The sequence below is a fragment of the Eumetopias jubatus genome, unplaced genomic scaffold, assembly GCF_037043125.1.
Source record: "Eumetopias jubatus isolate StellerSeaLion01/CBP00866 unplaced genomic scaffold, mEumJub1_p1.0 scaffold_17, whole genome shotgun sequence".
NCBI classification, from domain to species: domain Eukaryota; kingdom Metazoa; phylum Chordata; class Mammalia; order Carnivora; family Otariidae; genus Eumetopias; species Eumetopias jubatus.
The window spans coordinates 41,925,914-41,942,184 of record NW_028274823.1 but is presented as its reverse complement, the minus strand read 5'-3'; the positions used below and the strand labels follow the sequence as shown (position 1 = coordinate 41,942,184).

The 16,271-nt window shown below is 45.4% G+C and overlaps 1 protein-coding gene across 9 annotated transcripts in view; it reads left to right on the top strand.

Annotated features, from left to right (window-relative positions):
* WDFY4 (WDFY family member 4) overlaps positions 1–16,271 on the top strand; it is a 295,199-nt gene that overhangs the window by 62,231 nt on the left and 216,697 nt on the right. For all 9 annotated transcript variants that reach the window (XM_028098639.2, XM_088020233.1, XM_088020234.1 and 6 more), the window contains exons 13-14: positions 3,887–3,980; positions 15,803–16,017. In XM_028098639.2, the coding sequence (XP_027954440.1) occupies positions 3,887–3,980; positions 15,803–16,017 (309 nt within the window). The remainder of the gene's footprint in view (positions 1–3,886; positions 3,981–15,802; positions 16,018–16,271) is intronic.

Here is a 16,271-nt window from a genome sequence, read left to right as displayed (position 1 = left end):
ATTCTTTCTCTGCTCAAATTTTTTCTTGCAATGGCACTTACATAATATGTAATTTACTTATTCATGGTAATATTATATTAATACATTATACTATATTACAATAATGTAGTATGCATTACACAATAACTTTTGTTATTTATGATTTACATATTTATTATGTTTATCTTTATTATCTGCACTCCCCCTCTCACATCCTGGGTATGGGCTTCAGTTTGTTTAATTTATAGATGTATCCAAAGTGCCTGGCAAATAGTTAGGTCAATATATATTTGTTCAGTTGAATTGAATAAATTAACTCCAATACGTTCACTCCTGGTACCTTAGCCATCCTTTTAAGGCTGGTGGTGCCAAGGACAATGGGTTGTAAGAATAGCACTATGGGCATGATGTTTGAAAATCAGATGTTTATAATTGGAATTAGATTTATGGGTTTTAAGGCTTTTTTTTAAAGATTTTATTTATTTATTTGACAGAGAGAGAGAGAGAGAGAGCGAGAGAGGGAACATAAGCAGGGGGAGTGGGAGAGGGAGAAGCAGGCTTCCCGCTAAGCAGGGAGCCCAAAGCGGGGCTCGATCCCAGGATGCTGGGATCATGACCTGAGCCGAAGGCAGACGCTTAACGACTGAGACATCTAGGCGCCCCTAGATTTATGGGTTTTTTGTGTGTTTGTTTTTATTTTTATTATTAACTTTTGAATTTATACACAGTATAAGTCCCTTTTTTTGCTGTAAAGTTCTATGGGTTTTCATTCATTTAATTTTGAACCATCAGGACACAGAATAGTCCCATCACCTCAAATAGTTCCTGAATGTTGCCCCTTGATAGTCAAATTCTTTCTCGACCCCTAGCCCCTGGCAACCACTGATGTGTCCTTATAATTTTGTCTTTTCCAGAATACCGTATAAATGCAGGTATACAATGTGAAATCTTTTGAGGCTAGCCTTTTCCATTCAGCATAAGGCCTTTGAGATCCATCCAGTTTTTTGTATGAGTTGTTCATGCATTTTTATTGCTGAGTAGTACTCCATTGTGTGGAGGCCAGGATTTTCTCCATCTGTAGCTTGTCTTTCCATCTTTTTTTTTTTTAAAGCTTTTATTTATTTATTTAACAGAGAGAGACACAGTGAGATAGGGAACACAAGCAGGGGGAGTGGGGGAGGGAGAAGCAGGCTTCTGCTGAGCAGGGAGCCCGATGTGGGGCTCGATCCCAGGACCCTGGGACCATGACCTGAGCTGAAGGCAGAGGCTCAACGACTGAGCCACCCAGGTGCCCCTGTCTTTCCATCTTTAAAGTGACTTTCACAGAATGAAAATCTTTAATTTTACTGCAGTACAATTTATTAATGTTTTCTTTCATTGGGCTTTAGCTCAGGGTCACCAAGATTTTCTCCTGTGTTTTCTTTTAAAAGTTGTATAGGTCTGTGATCCATTTTGAATTTCTTTTACTGCAAGGTGTGAAGTTTAAGTCAAGATATATTTTTTTGCATTGGGATATCTAATTTCTCCTATGCCATTTGTTGAAAATACTATCCTTTTCCATTGAATTATCTTTGTACTTTTGTGAAAAATCAATTGGCCATATTCGTGTAGGTCTTTTCCTGGACTCTGTTCCATTGATCTGTGTGTCTAGCCCTTCACTAATACTATTTTGATCACTGTAGCTTTGTAATAAGTCATAAAACCAGCAAATGTGAGTCCTCGAAATGTATTCTCCCTTTCTAAAATTGCTTTGCTTATTTTAGTTCCTTTGTCTCTGGTTGTTCTAGTATATGTAAATATAATGATCAGCTTGCCTACATCTACAAAAACTGTTGGGATCTTGATTAGAATTGGGTTAAATCTATAGATGAATTTGGGGAGAATTGAGACAACTATATTACATCTTCCAACCCACAAATATTGTATGTTTTTCCTTTTTTATAGGTCTTTCTTTCTTCCTTTCTTTGCTAAGCTTCTTGAATCTTTAAGGTTCTATATACACCAAATTTAAAGAAATAATGGCTAAAACCTTCCTGAACATTTTTTTTTTTTTTACACTGCCTCTTTCTCCTCTTCTGGAACTCCTACAATGGGATGTTAGATCTTTTAGTATTGTTACACATGAGCTTGAAGATTTCTTACATTTTAAAAAATCTTTTTCCTTTTTGTTGTTCAGATTGGGCAATTTCTATTGATCTGTCCTTAAATTTATGGACTCTGTCTCAACTCATTCTTTTATTGTTCTCATTCAGTGAGATTTTTAAATCTGTTACTGTATCTTCAGTTCTTAAATTTCCATTTGGTTCTTTTTTATTGCTCCCATTTCTTTACTGCGACTTCCTAGGTTTTCATTCATTTCAATAATACTCACCCTCATTCCTTAGAGTGTGGTTAAACAGCTGATTTAAAGTTTTTGTCTGATTAAAAAAAATAAAGTTTTTGTCTGATAGTTCCAACATCTGCGTCATCTCAGGCTTGGCATCTGTTGATTATCTTTTTCTGTGTGAGATATTGAGATTTCCCTGATTTGTTCTATGCTAAGTAATTGCAGATTGTGTCCTGGACATTTTGAATGTTATGAACTCTGGCTCTTGTTGACATCTGGAGAATGTTAATTATTTTGTTTTACCAGGCAATCGACCAGGTTAGATTCAGTCTGCAAGTTCTTGCCCACCTTCTGTGGACCATGTTTCCAGTATCAGTTTGGTTTCACAGACTTGGCAGTGAGATTTTATCTATTCTCTATTTGCCCCATGAAGTAGCCAGTCTTGGGTGGTGCTTTACCCTTGAGTTCAGTTCTCAAAGCCTTTGGAATATGGTTCAGGGTCAGATCCACACATGCAGCTCAGAATTGAGCCTGGAGGTTGATACATAGTCTGACTTCATTAAGCCTCTTCCTCTTGTCTCCCCAACACTTTATGGCTCCCAGGGGCCTCTTCCTTCTCTTCTGTCTAGGAAGCTGAGGCTTTAGTTTCCCTGCTTTGCCATGTACTTCCTACCGCTGCATCTGTTTCTGGTGCCAAGCAGGGAAAGGAAAAAGAGAGACAAGGGCAATGGAGATTTTTGCCTACACTCCTGGAACCATAGTTCTTCTGGTTAGAGAGAAGGATTATCTTCTCCCAGCTATTCAGACATCTGCCTGGCCACTGCTGCTGTGAGGTTGCCTGGGGGCTGGCTGAGAAAGAGTGAAGGAACCCAAAACGAAAACCTCAAGGGTTCTCCTCCATGCTCTGTGACCTCTAGGAGCCTCCTTCCTGTTCCTTAGGCCAGAAACAGATACGTTTTCTTGGTGCTCTGTCCTCATCTGCATGTGATGCACATTTCTGTTTTCAGATGCCCTCTGAGCCCATGCTAAGGAATTCTGGAGGGGGACACTCCAGGAAATTCAATGCCAGTTGCATGGCGCTTTGGGTTTGGTTTCCTTCTGTGCTACCATTTACTTTCCAGAGTCATCAGAGAGCTGCTTATGTGTTCCATGTGAGTTTTGAGTTGCATTCAGTGGGTACGGCTGAGTAGAGTCTGCTTATACCATCTTGAAGGGATCAAGAAACACTTGTGTGTATGTGTTTAACATAAAATGAGAGCCTCTCCCTCTCCTTTATGTCTGGAGGGAAAGGGAGAGGACCAGGCAACTGACTTGCGTTGAGTATCAACTGTGGAGCCAGCCACTGTGTCCTGGGGCCCAAAAGCATTATTCTGTGTCTCTCTGAGAGAAGTATGGTATTGTGAGTTCCACTGTACAGTTGGGGAAATTGGGCTTAGATTAATTAGTTCAGTTATATAGATAATAAGTGGTAGACTGAGGATGTGTATTATGGCCTGTCTGAGAAAGATTCAGAAAGGTTTGTGAAAAGCAGAAGAGACTAGAAAACTCAAATCTGATATCCCGCCTCCCCTCTCTCTGCAGGGTGGATGAAGGGGATGCTGTGATCATGCACCCCGGGGTCCTGTGCATCATGGTGAGACTGCTGCCTCGGTTGTACCATGCAGACCACCCCCAGGTACTTGTTGATGAACACACGTATTTGTCTTTTTCACATGACTAATCATTTAAGATCCTTCTGGCCAGACTTCTTTTTTGCCTTTGCCCTCAGTACTCTGCATCAGCAGGGCCATCCTTGTGAAGCACCTTCTGCAGGGGAGACTCAGTATGTCTGTGACCCTTGATTGAGTTCTGCCACCCTTCCTTCCAAGGTCATTTGAAACAGGTCATTTCTGCTGGTGAAGTGACCTTCTAAAAGCAACAGCCAAACAAAAACTAGCTGAAATGATTCAACCGTCATGAGGCAATCCCTGGGTACTAAGGGCAGCGCTGGGCATTGGTGGGGCCAGAAGTCCGTCGCCCTCCAGCTAGTCATCCATCCTGCAGGTGCTGGCTGTGATCATGGCTCAGTGCTCTGTACAGGACATGCCAAGTTAACAAGATGGACACTGCCCACCCATGGATCCTGTGTCCATCATGGGGACCAAGAGATGGTGCCAGTGCAGACAGACTAAATAAATAAGCTCATCAGTGAATATACAATTACAAATTGGGACAAGTGATGATAATGGGGAAAAATAGGATGCTGAGAAAGAATAATGGAATGGAGGTGGGGGAAAACCTGATTAAATCTAATTTAGAGGAAGAGGTGGAGGTCAGGGAAGCCATCTCCTAGATGGTGACATTTAAGCAGGGCCCTGAAAGATGAGTAGCAATTAACCAGGCAGGAAGGAGCCTGCTGCAGGCGGTTGGGGTGGGAGCAAAGCGGGGGAGTGGGAAATGTGCCAGATGGGGCAGGCACAGGAAGGCTGGAGCCCTGCTTAAGTACGGAGTTTTATCCCAAGGGCAGTAAGAAGCCTCTCAGATGGGTAGAGGATGACTCTACCAGGTTTTTGTATCAAAATATCTGTTTGTTTGTTGCATGGGGAATGGCCTGGGAATGGGGACAGCAGGTAGGAAGCCCTGTCTGTAGTAAGTACCACATTGATGGTAGCTCAGCTAGGGTGGTGTCTGGGCAAGTGTGAAGGAGAGGAGAGACGATCACAGGACCCAGAGATGAACGGGTCCAGGGAGTGGGAAGAGGGAGACTCAAAGACAACCCCCAAGTTCCTGTCCTGGCAGAACGAGGGGCTCCATTGCAGGGTGAAAGGATTGAGTAACAGAACAAGGCAATTCTTGTTGAAAACCTGGAGAATGCACGCTCTGATGAGTGCAGTTGAAAGGAAATGAATTGAACTGAGCAACCAGGCGTGGAGCTGGACGCTTTCACGGTTTATCCTCATAGCAGTTTTCTCAGGAGTATTATTTGTCTCCATTTTCACCAGTGGGGAAACAGAGGCTCAGATAATTTACATGACTTAAGGATTCCCAGTTGGTGGACCTGGTATTAAATGTGGTCCTACCTGGTGGCAGGTCTCCTGGTCTTTCCCCTGCACAGCAGAGGCTTCTATAGGAAGAATGAGGGGCAGGGGTTGCAGGTCCAGCTGTGCTTTGTCCAGGATTTAAAAAGGAAGTGATATGTTCTAGGAAGAAATGAACACTAGTGGTGTTATTAATCACAGCCCAAAAATGACAGTGACCTAGTAAAATGTTGCAAGCCCGCCGAAATCAATGAGAGAAGTGGAGCGGGGGAGCAAAAGCCTTGATGTGTAAGGAAGGGAACTGTTTTCACCGAGGAAATTCTGTAGTATTTCATACAGGGTTGCAAAAAAGGATGGACCTATTTCCATGTCTCTGTGTCCCTTTGTAACTGGAATCTTTTTTCTGGTTCCTGTTCCTTTGCTGGAAAGTGACGATGAAGTAATGATCAAACCAATGAATAGGGACACACATCTCATAGTGAAATGGAATGCACTTATATTTTTCAACATTTACAGAAAAGCAGTAGGCTGGAATAAAATGGGCTTGATCACTTCTTTAGTTACCTGTTGCTGTGTAACAAACTGCTGCGCAGTTAACAAACTATGTCATTCTTTCTCACAGCGAGAGACAGGTGAGGCAGGGACAGCTCATCTCTGCACCACATGGTATTGGGTGGCCTAGACCATTTAAGATGTCTTCTTTACTCACACAGCTGGCACCTCCAGGGCTGGCTCCAATGACAGGGAGCTCCTGGGCTGGGTCAGATGTCTGGGGCCTTGGTTTGAGCTGTCATAATAGGATTCTGGGTTCTCCTCCCTGTAACCCTCTCCATCTGGGCCTCTATCTGTGTCTCTGCAAGTGAATTCTCCATCAGGTCACACAGAAGCTCAGTGTTCCCTTGGGTAAGCTGCCAGGCCCTCCAAAGGCTTAGGCCTTGAACAAGCTGGCCTGGCTTCCACAGCATTGGTCTGTTGGTCAAAGTGAGTCACAGGTTCAGCTTAGACTCAGTGGGAAGGGCCATATGCCTCCTCTACTGATGTGAGAGGTTACATAAGTGTAGAGGACAGAGGGAATTGTTGGGGGTCATCTTTTAAGACCAACACTTACTTGCCTTAAGCATCAACTGGTAGATAAAAATATTTGACCCTGAAATAAAGTGTCTTCTAGTTCTTTACATGTCTTCTAGTCGTGAGTTGTCTCAAGTCTGGGACTTTACTTTCTTTACCTTTGTATTCAAGACAGGGCCCAGCTGGAGCATTTTGGACACTAATCCACACTTAGGACTACCTCTGTGCCAGGCATGTTGTTTCATTAGTATTCATAACAGCTCATCCCAGCACACTAGAATCTCCCCACATCACAGGGGCTTGAGGCTCAAGACAGTTGTGTAACTTCCTATGGTCATGGAGCTGGTGAGGGGAGGTCCGGAACTCATTCCCAGGCCCCAGATCAAGGTGTGTTTGGTGAATAGGTCTCTCACCTTTGCAGCTTTTGCATAATGTAAGGTCAAGAATTCTTGGCATTGTACATTTTTCCAGGTGCGATAGCCTCGTTGTAAGGATGTCTGGCTTCCTTAGCTATATTTCCAGCCATGCAGTGTACCTGGAATGAGAACAACCAAGCCAGTGGTTTAGGAGGCCTTAGCAGCCAGATGGTTGCCGATGGATGTGTCGTGCCAAACTCCACTGCAGTGATGACCAATGAAGTGATGCAGAGCTGAGAGTGTGGCCTCTCTCTCGGCTGCTAGTGCATGGAAACTGTGTGGCTGAACCTGAGTTTCAGATAAACTCTGTTCCTTGTCACATTAGTGTATGGAGTGGGACTCCACTCCTCTGTGATGGTACTCGGACACATTAAATATGCAAATGAGAATTCCATCTGGTAGGATTCTTTTTCTCTATTCAGGTCACAATAAGTAATTTAGGGAAGGTCTAATTCTCCCTCGCTGTCTCTCAAAATGCAAATGAAATGTAGTGGTGCATTTTCTCAAATATTTTCTGCAGATGCCCAATCAGCAGCTAATAAAAGTTCAATAATTACAGTAATTAGTTTCTGAAAGAGGGGGTGGGAAACCTCATAACAATCAATAGAATAGTAAATCAAATGAGAAACGAGACCACACAGGAAAATGCTGGAATGAAAAGGACTGCAGGACCGCGTCTTTGGTGCAGGAAGGTTCAGTAGATGGCAGTGTTACTAAAAAGATGGAATATGAGTTCCCCTCATCTCCCTGTAGGTTGGCCTGATGGTTCCCAGCATTACACTCTTAGCCACCTTCCTATCTGATGGATGCTCGAGAAATTGATGGCTTTCCATGGTACAGATGTCATTTCAGGAGGGACAACTTAAATAATTATATATATGGGTGGTCTGATTTATTTATAATTATGGCCACATGAAATTTGTTTTACTTACAACCAAAAGTTGTCTTCCCCCCCCCGCCTCCAAAACACTAGGACCACATGCTGCTCTTGGAAAGATAAAACAGCTGTGTCATCCCCGGTATTAAAACTGGACTGTGGGAATTGAGCTGTGAATGTTGCTGTCCTAAGCATGAGGCAGAAACAGAGTCCAGCTCAGTTCTCTGGGAGCTGAGTTGGCCTCAGAATGAAACAACTAATTGGAAAGAAGACATTTTCCCTTTCTAGCACGCTCAGCAGCCACAAGGGTCTTGCTGTAGGAATGGTCCTATGAGGGCTCTCTGGTCCCCAGCATCGCTCTGCTTTCATCAGGATTGTGGCCTTTATTCAGTCCCTAGCAGAGGGGTATTTACTTGTGCTCAGGACAACCGTGACTCGGAGGGTGGGAAGCCAGATCCTGGTTAGCAGAGGTGGAGCTCACACTGTGTTCGAGCAACCAGTGTGATCCATGTGCACTTGTGAGTAATTTTGCTCAGCACCTTCTAGATGCCACTGGGGATTCAGACATGAATGTCACAGGAACTCACAGTCTGAGTTGAGGGTGGCTAGGGAGAGGAGTGTAGAAGACAGTAAGACCACACTCTGATGCCTAGAACAGAGGTTTGCCCACTGGGCCTTGGGACAGAGGGGAGGGAAAGCCACAGAGAGTTGGGGACACTGGAGCCAGACTGTAAAGGAAAGACACACCCATGCCAGATCAGGTGGAGGAGGGAGGGAAGAGAAGAAGCTCATCCACAGAGAGAGGCACAAGTCAAGATGTTCATCTGGGGACTTTGAGTAGTTCAGCTGGGCTAGGATAGACCATGTGGGTAAGACAGGCAGTGCGTCCAGTCAAAGCCATACCATGAAGGGGGCTGAATACCACGCTGAGAGAATTGAACTTTACTGGGGTACCATCCATCATCATCATCATCACCTTCATCATCATCACAAGCACTACAATCTTTACTGAACACTTGCTATATGAGGGCAGAGTTTAGGCCCTGAAGACAGCAGAATTTCATCAAATCTCAGCTCACCACTTAACAGTCACACAGCAGTGGGAAATGATGAGCCTCTGTGATCCTTCACTTTCTTTGCTGTAGTATGGGGGTAATAACATCATCCTTGTGGCATTATGGTGAGAATTAAATGCAATGAGTCCTTAGCATGGTGAGCAGAACATACCCTGCACCATGGGAAACACTTGCTAAATGGTGGAATTACTGCTACTAGTTGCCAGAAACTCTACAAACATTTTATCCCTTAATCTTTATAATAACCCTGCAAGGTAGCTATCAGTATTCCCATTTGCTGATGAGGACTTGAAACTTGTAAAAGTTGAGTGACAGAGTTAACACGGTTGCTAGGTGGTAGATGTCTGTGATGCCAGGCACCTGGACCTCCTGCCTCTGTGCTAAGTGGCTTTTCCTGTATGGATGTGGTAGCCATGGGAGGCTGTTGGAAAGCAACAACATGATCAGACCTGAGCATCAGAGACAGTGTGATCTACAGTCAGCCGGCACTGCGAGTCACTTTTGGGTGTGTTCCAGATTCTACTGCCACAGAAATGTCCTACACGGTCTGATGGCACAGAGAAAAGGTTGGGCTTAGGGCTGCATTTGTCTATTAACTTATTCATGTCTTAATTTGGAAAAGGGTACCATTTTCTGGAATTAGCCTGCATTTCAAACACAATGAACTAATTGTATGGGTTTCAAATAACTAAAATATCGACAGCATTAATAGCCCTGGGTAGCATTGTGTAAGGGCGTGCTATTTGAAAAGAGCCATTTCCTCCAGCAAGGAAATGGGTAAAGTAGGAGTCTCATTTTGTTAAATTATGACACAATGGAAATTCCAAATATGTTGAATTTTAGGTATCCTATCCTCTTTCACGCTAAAACCCCATCCCCCCAAATTTCTATTGTTCCTAAGTGGGAAAATGCCAATCCTGGTCAAAATCCAGTTTACTTTTAAGGGTAGCCTCTTAAATAGAGCAAATAAACATAATCTCACATGACGACCAAAAGGATCAAAAGCAAAACACAATGAACGTGGAACGATGGAGTAGAAATTAAAGTTGTATAAGACCTCTGGCCCAATTATCAGGTGACCTTGTGTCTAGTCCCTTTTCCCATCATTAGTTCTGTGACTGATGTAGGCTACTTCCAGTCTCCACACCTTTGTTTCAGCTACTCAGATTTGGCCTAGATCATGGGTTGCAAACTCAATGTCTTGGGGCCAAGAAGGTAAAATAAATGTGTAGCTGGAAATAATAGGGAATGGTGAGGCCTGTGGCTGTCGGGAAGGGTACTTTTCCTGCCTAAAGGCACTTTCACTTAAATAGGGGGCAGTAAAACAGAAGGAAAGCCAGACTATGCCTGAGCTCTCCAGCTTTGCCCTGAAAGGCCATGCCCACTTGTACCCCTTCATCTTTGCATGTGCTGTCCCCACTCCCAGAAAGACCATTTTTCCTCCTGGCCTGGTTCTCTCCTCATTATCCTCCAACACTAAGTTGGTGCATCACCTTTTCTGAGCACACTCAGCCCTCTGGGTTAGGTGTACCTCCTATGTTCTAGAACACTTTCTGCCCTTGTGCTTGCACTTAGTAGGCAACTATTGCATTTGAGGCAGAGACAGGTGCTAGGGCAACAAGGGTGAAGAGTCATTGTCTCAGGCAGCAGTTCACAGTGTGGTGGGGACAGGGGGTGGTGGGGAGAGATCTATTTCTATCTATCTATCTATCTATCTATCTATCTATATCTACTGAGTGAGCCATCAGAGTGTAGTGTTTATGATTGAATTATGGACAGTGCTATTTGGGAAAATCAGAAAAGATTTCTCAGGTGAGAGAACATGTGACTTGTCTCTTGAATAATAAGTAGGAGCTCAGTAAAGGGATGGGGCTGGAAAGGACATTGACAGCTTTGGGCATCAGTCAAGAAGGGCATGACACATTTGTCAAAGGGAGTGAATGTTACCAGGGCTGGAGCATGGGGTGGACCAAAGGGAAGGATGAGGTAAAGTTGGAAAGAGACAAATACTTTATAAATACAAGATCCTAGGCTTCTGCTACCTGATAGCATTAGACATCATATGCATATAATTTGTGAAGGAAGCAGAAGGTTTGGAGCAGGCACCCACATGCATCTCAAGTCTTAGTTGCAAATCTATTCAAGGGCATCAAGGAAGCCATGCTTTTAGACATGGGTTCTACTGATTCAGTGGGACTCGGGCCTCTTACACATAAACCAAGATCACAAACTCCCACATCTACAAGGCCATGTGGCTACCGCAAATGAGTCTACCAGGCTGATGGGGACTGTGGCAAAAGGGAAAGTTTACACCCATGTATAGAAAGAACTAATTCTAAGCAAGCAAAAATAACCATAACTAATTTATCAAATGAAACCCACCTGTGGGCCCTATTTACCTGTGTTATTTCTGAAGAGCTGAGGTCATTTAACTTACACCATCTCTTTTCCAAAATCATCAAAGAACATTTCAACCAAATTGGGATAAGCAACTCATCCAAATTTGAGTAGCTCAATAGAACTCCCTGGTTCTTTCTAAGTATCTGGGGGGAAGCAGACATGGTCATCTGATGGTTTTTACATCTGTGTCAGGACACACCATAGACTTATGTGTCTAAAGCCCATGCCTCCTGGGAATGACCCACCCCACCAGGACCCAGCCCTCACTGGGCTCTGGGACGGTATTAATCTGGACCAGAAGAAGAGAAAGCGGGGGGTTGGGGGAGGAGAGATAAAGAACAACAAACATCCACAGCTGGACAAGGATAGACTTGAAGCCTCGACTGTCAAGTGGAGAAAGTAAAAAAACTCCTGAAGGCTGCCCCGCAAATCGCTCTGTGATAATTTGCCTTGCAGGTTCAGCCTGACGGCCAGCTTGGTGACCCTCACGTGCTCACCATGGAGTCCTAATTGAACCACCATCCCCTAGCCTGCATTGGAAGTAATATGCGTTAGGAAAATCAATCCATTTGTAGGGGGAGAAACCAGACTGGTTTCCTGCTACTGCTCATATTTTCACTAAAACCCCATTTTACTGGAACCAACATTGAAAAAAACAGCACATTTTATTCAAAACAAGGCAATATTGGTATTGACAGAGCTGCAGTGATAATGAGGATGATCAATTTTCCCTCCTCCATTATGGGGTATTGAGCAATTTTGGAGTAAACTTGTGGCATCATTAGACAAGATCAGCATTTCTCCCTTTTGAAAACTTTCGCTTTTTTTTTTTTTTGCTTTTTTGCATATTTAGATTTTAAATAGCTCTTCTCTGGTGGATAAAAAAGAAAAAAAGCAAACAACAACGAAAAAAGAAAGCCAAAAGCCCTCAGAGTAATAAGTGAATTGCTGATAATAAAAACTGGAGATTGTAGACATTTCTTTTTAATTCTTATTAATAATACATTGTGATGTTATTTTTGCATCTTGCTTCATACAGACTGTCTCCCCAACTTTTGCCCCAAATTAAAAGACTGCAGTTACCAAATAATCTAGGTTCTGGAAGAGGGAAGATTCAAAGAAGTGGGTGGAGGCTCCCTTTGTGTTCTGAGAGGAGGAGACAAGAGGAAAAGCAGAGGTGTGGGATGCAGGGAGGGACCCTGAGAGCAGCAGAAGAAAGATCTGGGGAAAGGAGTCAAGGAGGCTGGGCAGATTTCCACATGGAGGAACTCCTCAAAGTAAAAGTGATGGAATTGTTTAGTGCAAGTGAGTTTTGGCATTTTTTCCTTCTGTCTCTGGTCCCCGTCGGGCTGTATGTTGTCTCTAGCAGTGTACCCTGGCGGTGCCAATACCACAGCGACAGGGATGGGACTGTCTCAGTCCATTCAGGCTGCTTTAACAAAATACCATAGACTGGGTGGGTTCTAAACAATCAAGACTTATTTCTCATAGTTCTGGAGGCTGGAAGTCCAGGAGCATGGTGCTGGCAGATTCGGTGTCTGGTGAGGGCCCACTTCCCCATTAACGGCTTGATTCTTACTGTGTCCTTGTATGGCACAAGGTGAAAGAAGGCTCTCTGGGGTCCCTTTTATAAGGGCACTAATCCCCTTCATGGAGGGGTCCGCTTTCATGTCCTAATCACCTCGCAAAGGCCCCACCTCCAAATACATCATGTTGGAAGTTAGGTTTCAACATATGAGTCCTGGGGGACACAGACATCCGGTCCATTACAGGGACCATCTTCTCCCAATGATGAGCTCTTCCCTCAGCACCAAGGATGGTGGCAAAGTGGTGACAATTCAGAATGACAAAATCCTGCCTGGGAGCGATGGCCCTGAAAAAAACCATTCTAATGTAGTTTAAATTTTAAACTAAAATTAAGATAGTCTAAAATTTTAAATTCAAAGAGTTACTGAAGATATTGTAAAGATGGAAATTGCACTAAATGCCATCAGTTTGAGACAGGAGCTCTAGGTGATGTGCTCCTGGAAGGAGGAAGGGAGGGTGAAGGGTGAGCTGTATGACCCGTTCACTTTTTTTAATCTAAACACTAATGATAAACGGTGTAAATATGTGTCCCAATACATTTTAATCCTTAAAACATAAATGCTACCAAGCGGTGTTTGTGGCCTGTGGACGAATGCCATCTTATTCATTTCTGTCCCTTAGTGATACAAACATACTCTCAACCATTGTAGCAGGCTGTTCCCAAATCTCTGCACGTGTGAGGTAGAGATGGGAAATGAGGTGATCCTGAGCATGAAGTCTGGGGTCAAAGCCAGGCTCTGCCCTTACCACGTGGCCTGAACAAGGTACTTCTCTAGGCTCAGTTTCCTCATCTGTAAAATGGGCAGAGTAATAGTATCTCCGTCATAGGTTCCTCACAGGGACTGTATAATCTATACATGTCAAAATGCTTAGACTGGGGCCTGGCACATCCCGAATACCCAGGACATATTCTCATCCCAGGGTAAAGTTTGGCTCTGCCAGGAGATGCCAGGCCTGGATTCCCTTCTAAATCCAAGAGCTCTGTAAAATGTGTGAGGGGCTGCAGAGAACCCCTCCCTCCCAGACACTGTAAATCCTCTGCTAGAGCTCGTTTGTCATTGTGCTGAGACTGTCCCCTCACCTGTCCTGCCTGTAGCCCATGATTCCCTTGAGAGCAGGGATGATGTCGTGTTAATCTTGAAATGCCTAAAACTTTACCCAGAGCTGACAGTGAAGAGGCAGTTACAACTTGTTTGAGGGAGAGAGGGAAGAAGGGGAAGCAGGGAAGGACCCCAAGAAAGCTCTCAAGGCCGGCGGGGGGCGGGGATGTGCATATAAGATGGTCTGCGACTCAATGGGACAAGAAGCCAGTCATCTTTAGAGAGGGATTATTCAGATTAGTGCCTTTGTGGTTACTCCTGGCTTTACACTTGTGGACTAACCTAGACATGATCTACATTGTCAGAGATCTCTTTTCATGAAACCAAAAACTAGGGCAAAGGTGTGCAATATGAAAAGCACGCCAGGACCTCAGGTCAGGTTCCTGGGAAGTGGAGCCCAAGACAGGGGTACAGGTACATCAGATCCTTCAAGGGAGGGACTAGGGAAGGGGAGTGGAGGAAGCAGATGGTGCTGTCAGCTGAGGTCCAACCTCAGCCTGAGCCACCAGGGCAGGGCTCTAAGGCATGGATTGCACCACAAAGACTGAAGGGTGTGACCTCATGGGCTATGGTCTGGTGTGTGTGTGTGTGAGCGTGTGCACGTGGTACGTGGATGTGTGCATATTTGCATGCATGTGTGCGTGCATGTACGCACGCACACAAGTATGTGTATAGCTGTGTGGGCATGTGTATACACATGTGTGCTTATGTGTATACACATGCATGTACGTGTGCACACGTGTACATAGGTGTGCACGAGTACATGTGTGCATATGCATTTATGTGTATGCATGCATGAACACATATGGGGGTCACATAGCAGGGGACAGGTGGGGCAGGGAAGCTCCCACTTAGGGGAGCTCAGTCCTCCAGAGAAGGGGGGAGTGGTGATGGGTACACCCACCTGGAGAAGGAGGTCTGGGGGAGGCTCCATAGTATTCACAGCAGGAAAATTCCATTAAGTTCTAACTGGTATCCCTCTTACTTTAGACCATATCAGATACAACAGTAAAAGAGAATGTGGGCAGTCCTAAGAGGTTTTTTAGAGGAATTTCCACCCCTTTCCCCCAACATCCCCACCCCTGAGTATATCTACAGAGTCCTGGGAATTCCAGGGGTTTATATTTTTATGAAGAAAGCAAGGTTGCAAAAGCAATGTATTTGGCTCATATATTTACTGAGCTGACTCTCTGTGCTCTCTTCTGTGGACTTCAAGGACATAAAGATACTCAAGTGCCTGGAAAACCAGTAAGGGTGAGATGACACCCCAGCTGCCCATGTCTAAGAGGTGGACGAAGGACAGTTGGAAGGTGTCGGGGGGACGACAGCACGGGCTGAGGGTGTTTGGCACCAGAGCTGCGGCTGGCGCTGGCCTGGGCGCTGAGTGTGGTCTGGTCCAGCCGCAGCCAGTCAGCGTGGGCACTACCTGCAGGCCCGCCTCCCGGGCACGCTGCACCTTCTGTGCCAGGGGTGCGGACTCCAACACACGACTGCTAGGGGCCCACAAGAGGCACAGCCACTGGCCAGCCCCGGCTGCCCCTCATAGACACAGAACTGCAACCCGTCTGACCCGGCCTTCCTACCTTTTGAGAGAGCCCACGTGTCCGGACTTTTAGGTAAGGTCCCCAGACCTTTAAATGTTAGCAGTTAATTCAGAAACTGCTTAAACATCGCCTGGGTCGGACACCATGTCTCTGGGGCAGATGCAGCTTCTCAGATGCTGGCACTTCACAGTCTCTGTTTTAAGCCTGTCCCTCTTTGGCAGCTGACCCCTTCTGCACGGGACGAGGGCACACCTGAGAACTCCTGAGACAGACGGGGTGCAGTGAGAACAGGCTGCATGGGTGCAGTTGCCTGGCCCCCCAACCTATTTGAGGCCTGGTTGGGGGTCGATCCAAGTTGCCCACAAAATATTCTGACCTCAAGGGCTCACTGCTTGCTTTTGCTACCTCTCAGCTTTCCCAGGAGATCCAGTGCTCCGTGGCCAGTCACATCCAGTCCCTGGTGAAGTCAGAGAAGAACCGTCAGGTCATGTGTGAGGCGGGGATGCTTAGGACCCTCATGGCCTCCTGCCACAGGGCCCTGACCACCAGCCCCAGCGCCTTGAACTCGGGCCTCATCAGGGTTTTTGAAAAGCTTGCCTCCCAAGCCATCGAACCAGACGTGTTAAGGTACTGTGTGCCGTGTGTTAGACGTGGCTGAGCCACTGGCAGCTGTGCTCAGGTACAGTGGACAGGAGGAGTGCACAGGGACAGGTCTCCCCATGCCCCCTCCTCCCCGCCCCTCTACAGGGCATGGCCCTTCCCAGCACTGGACACTGTGAGTCCAGGGAGGAGCCTTGTGTCCATGTAGATAGTCGGCAGGCCCACCAAACAGACAAGGCCCCTCCTGTGGAGCTGATAGTCTTGGGGCAGAGGGGACAAGG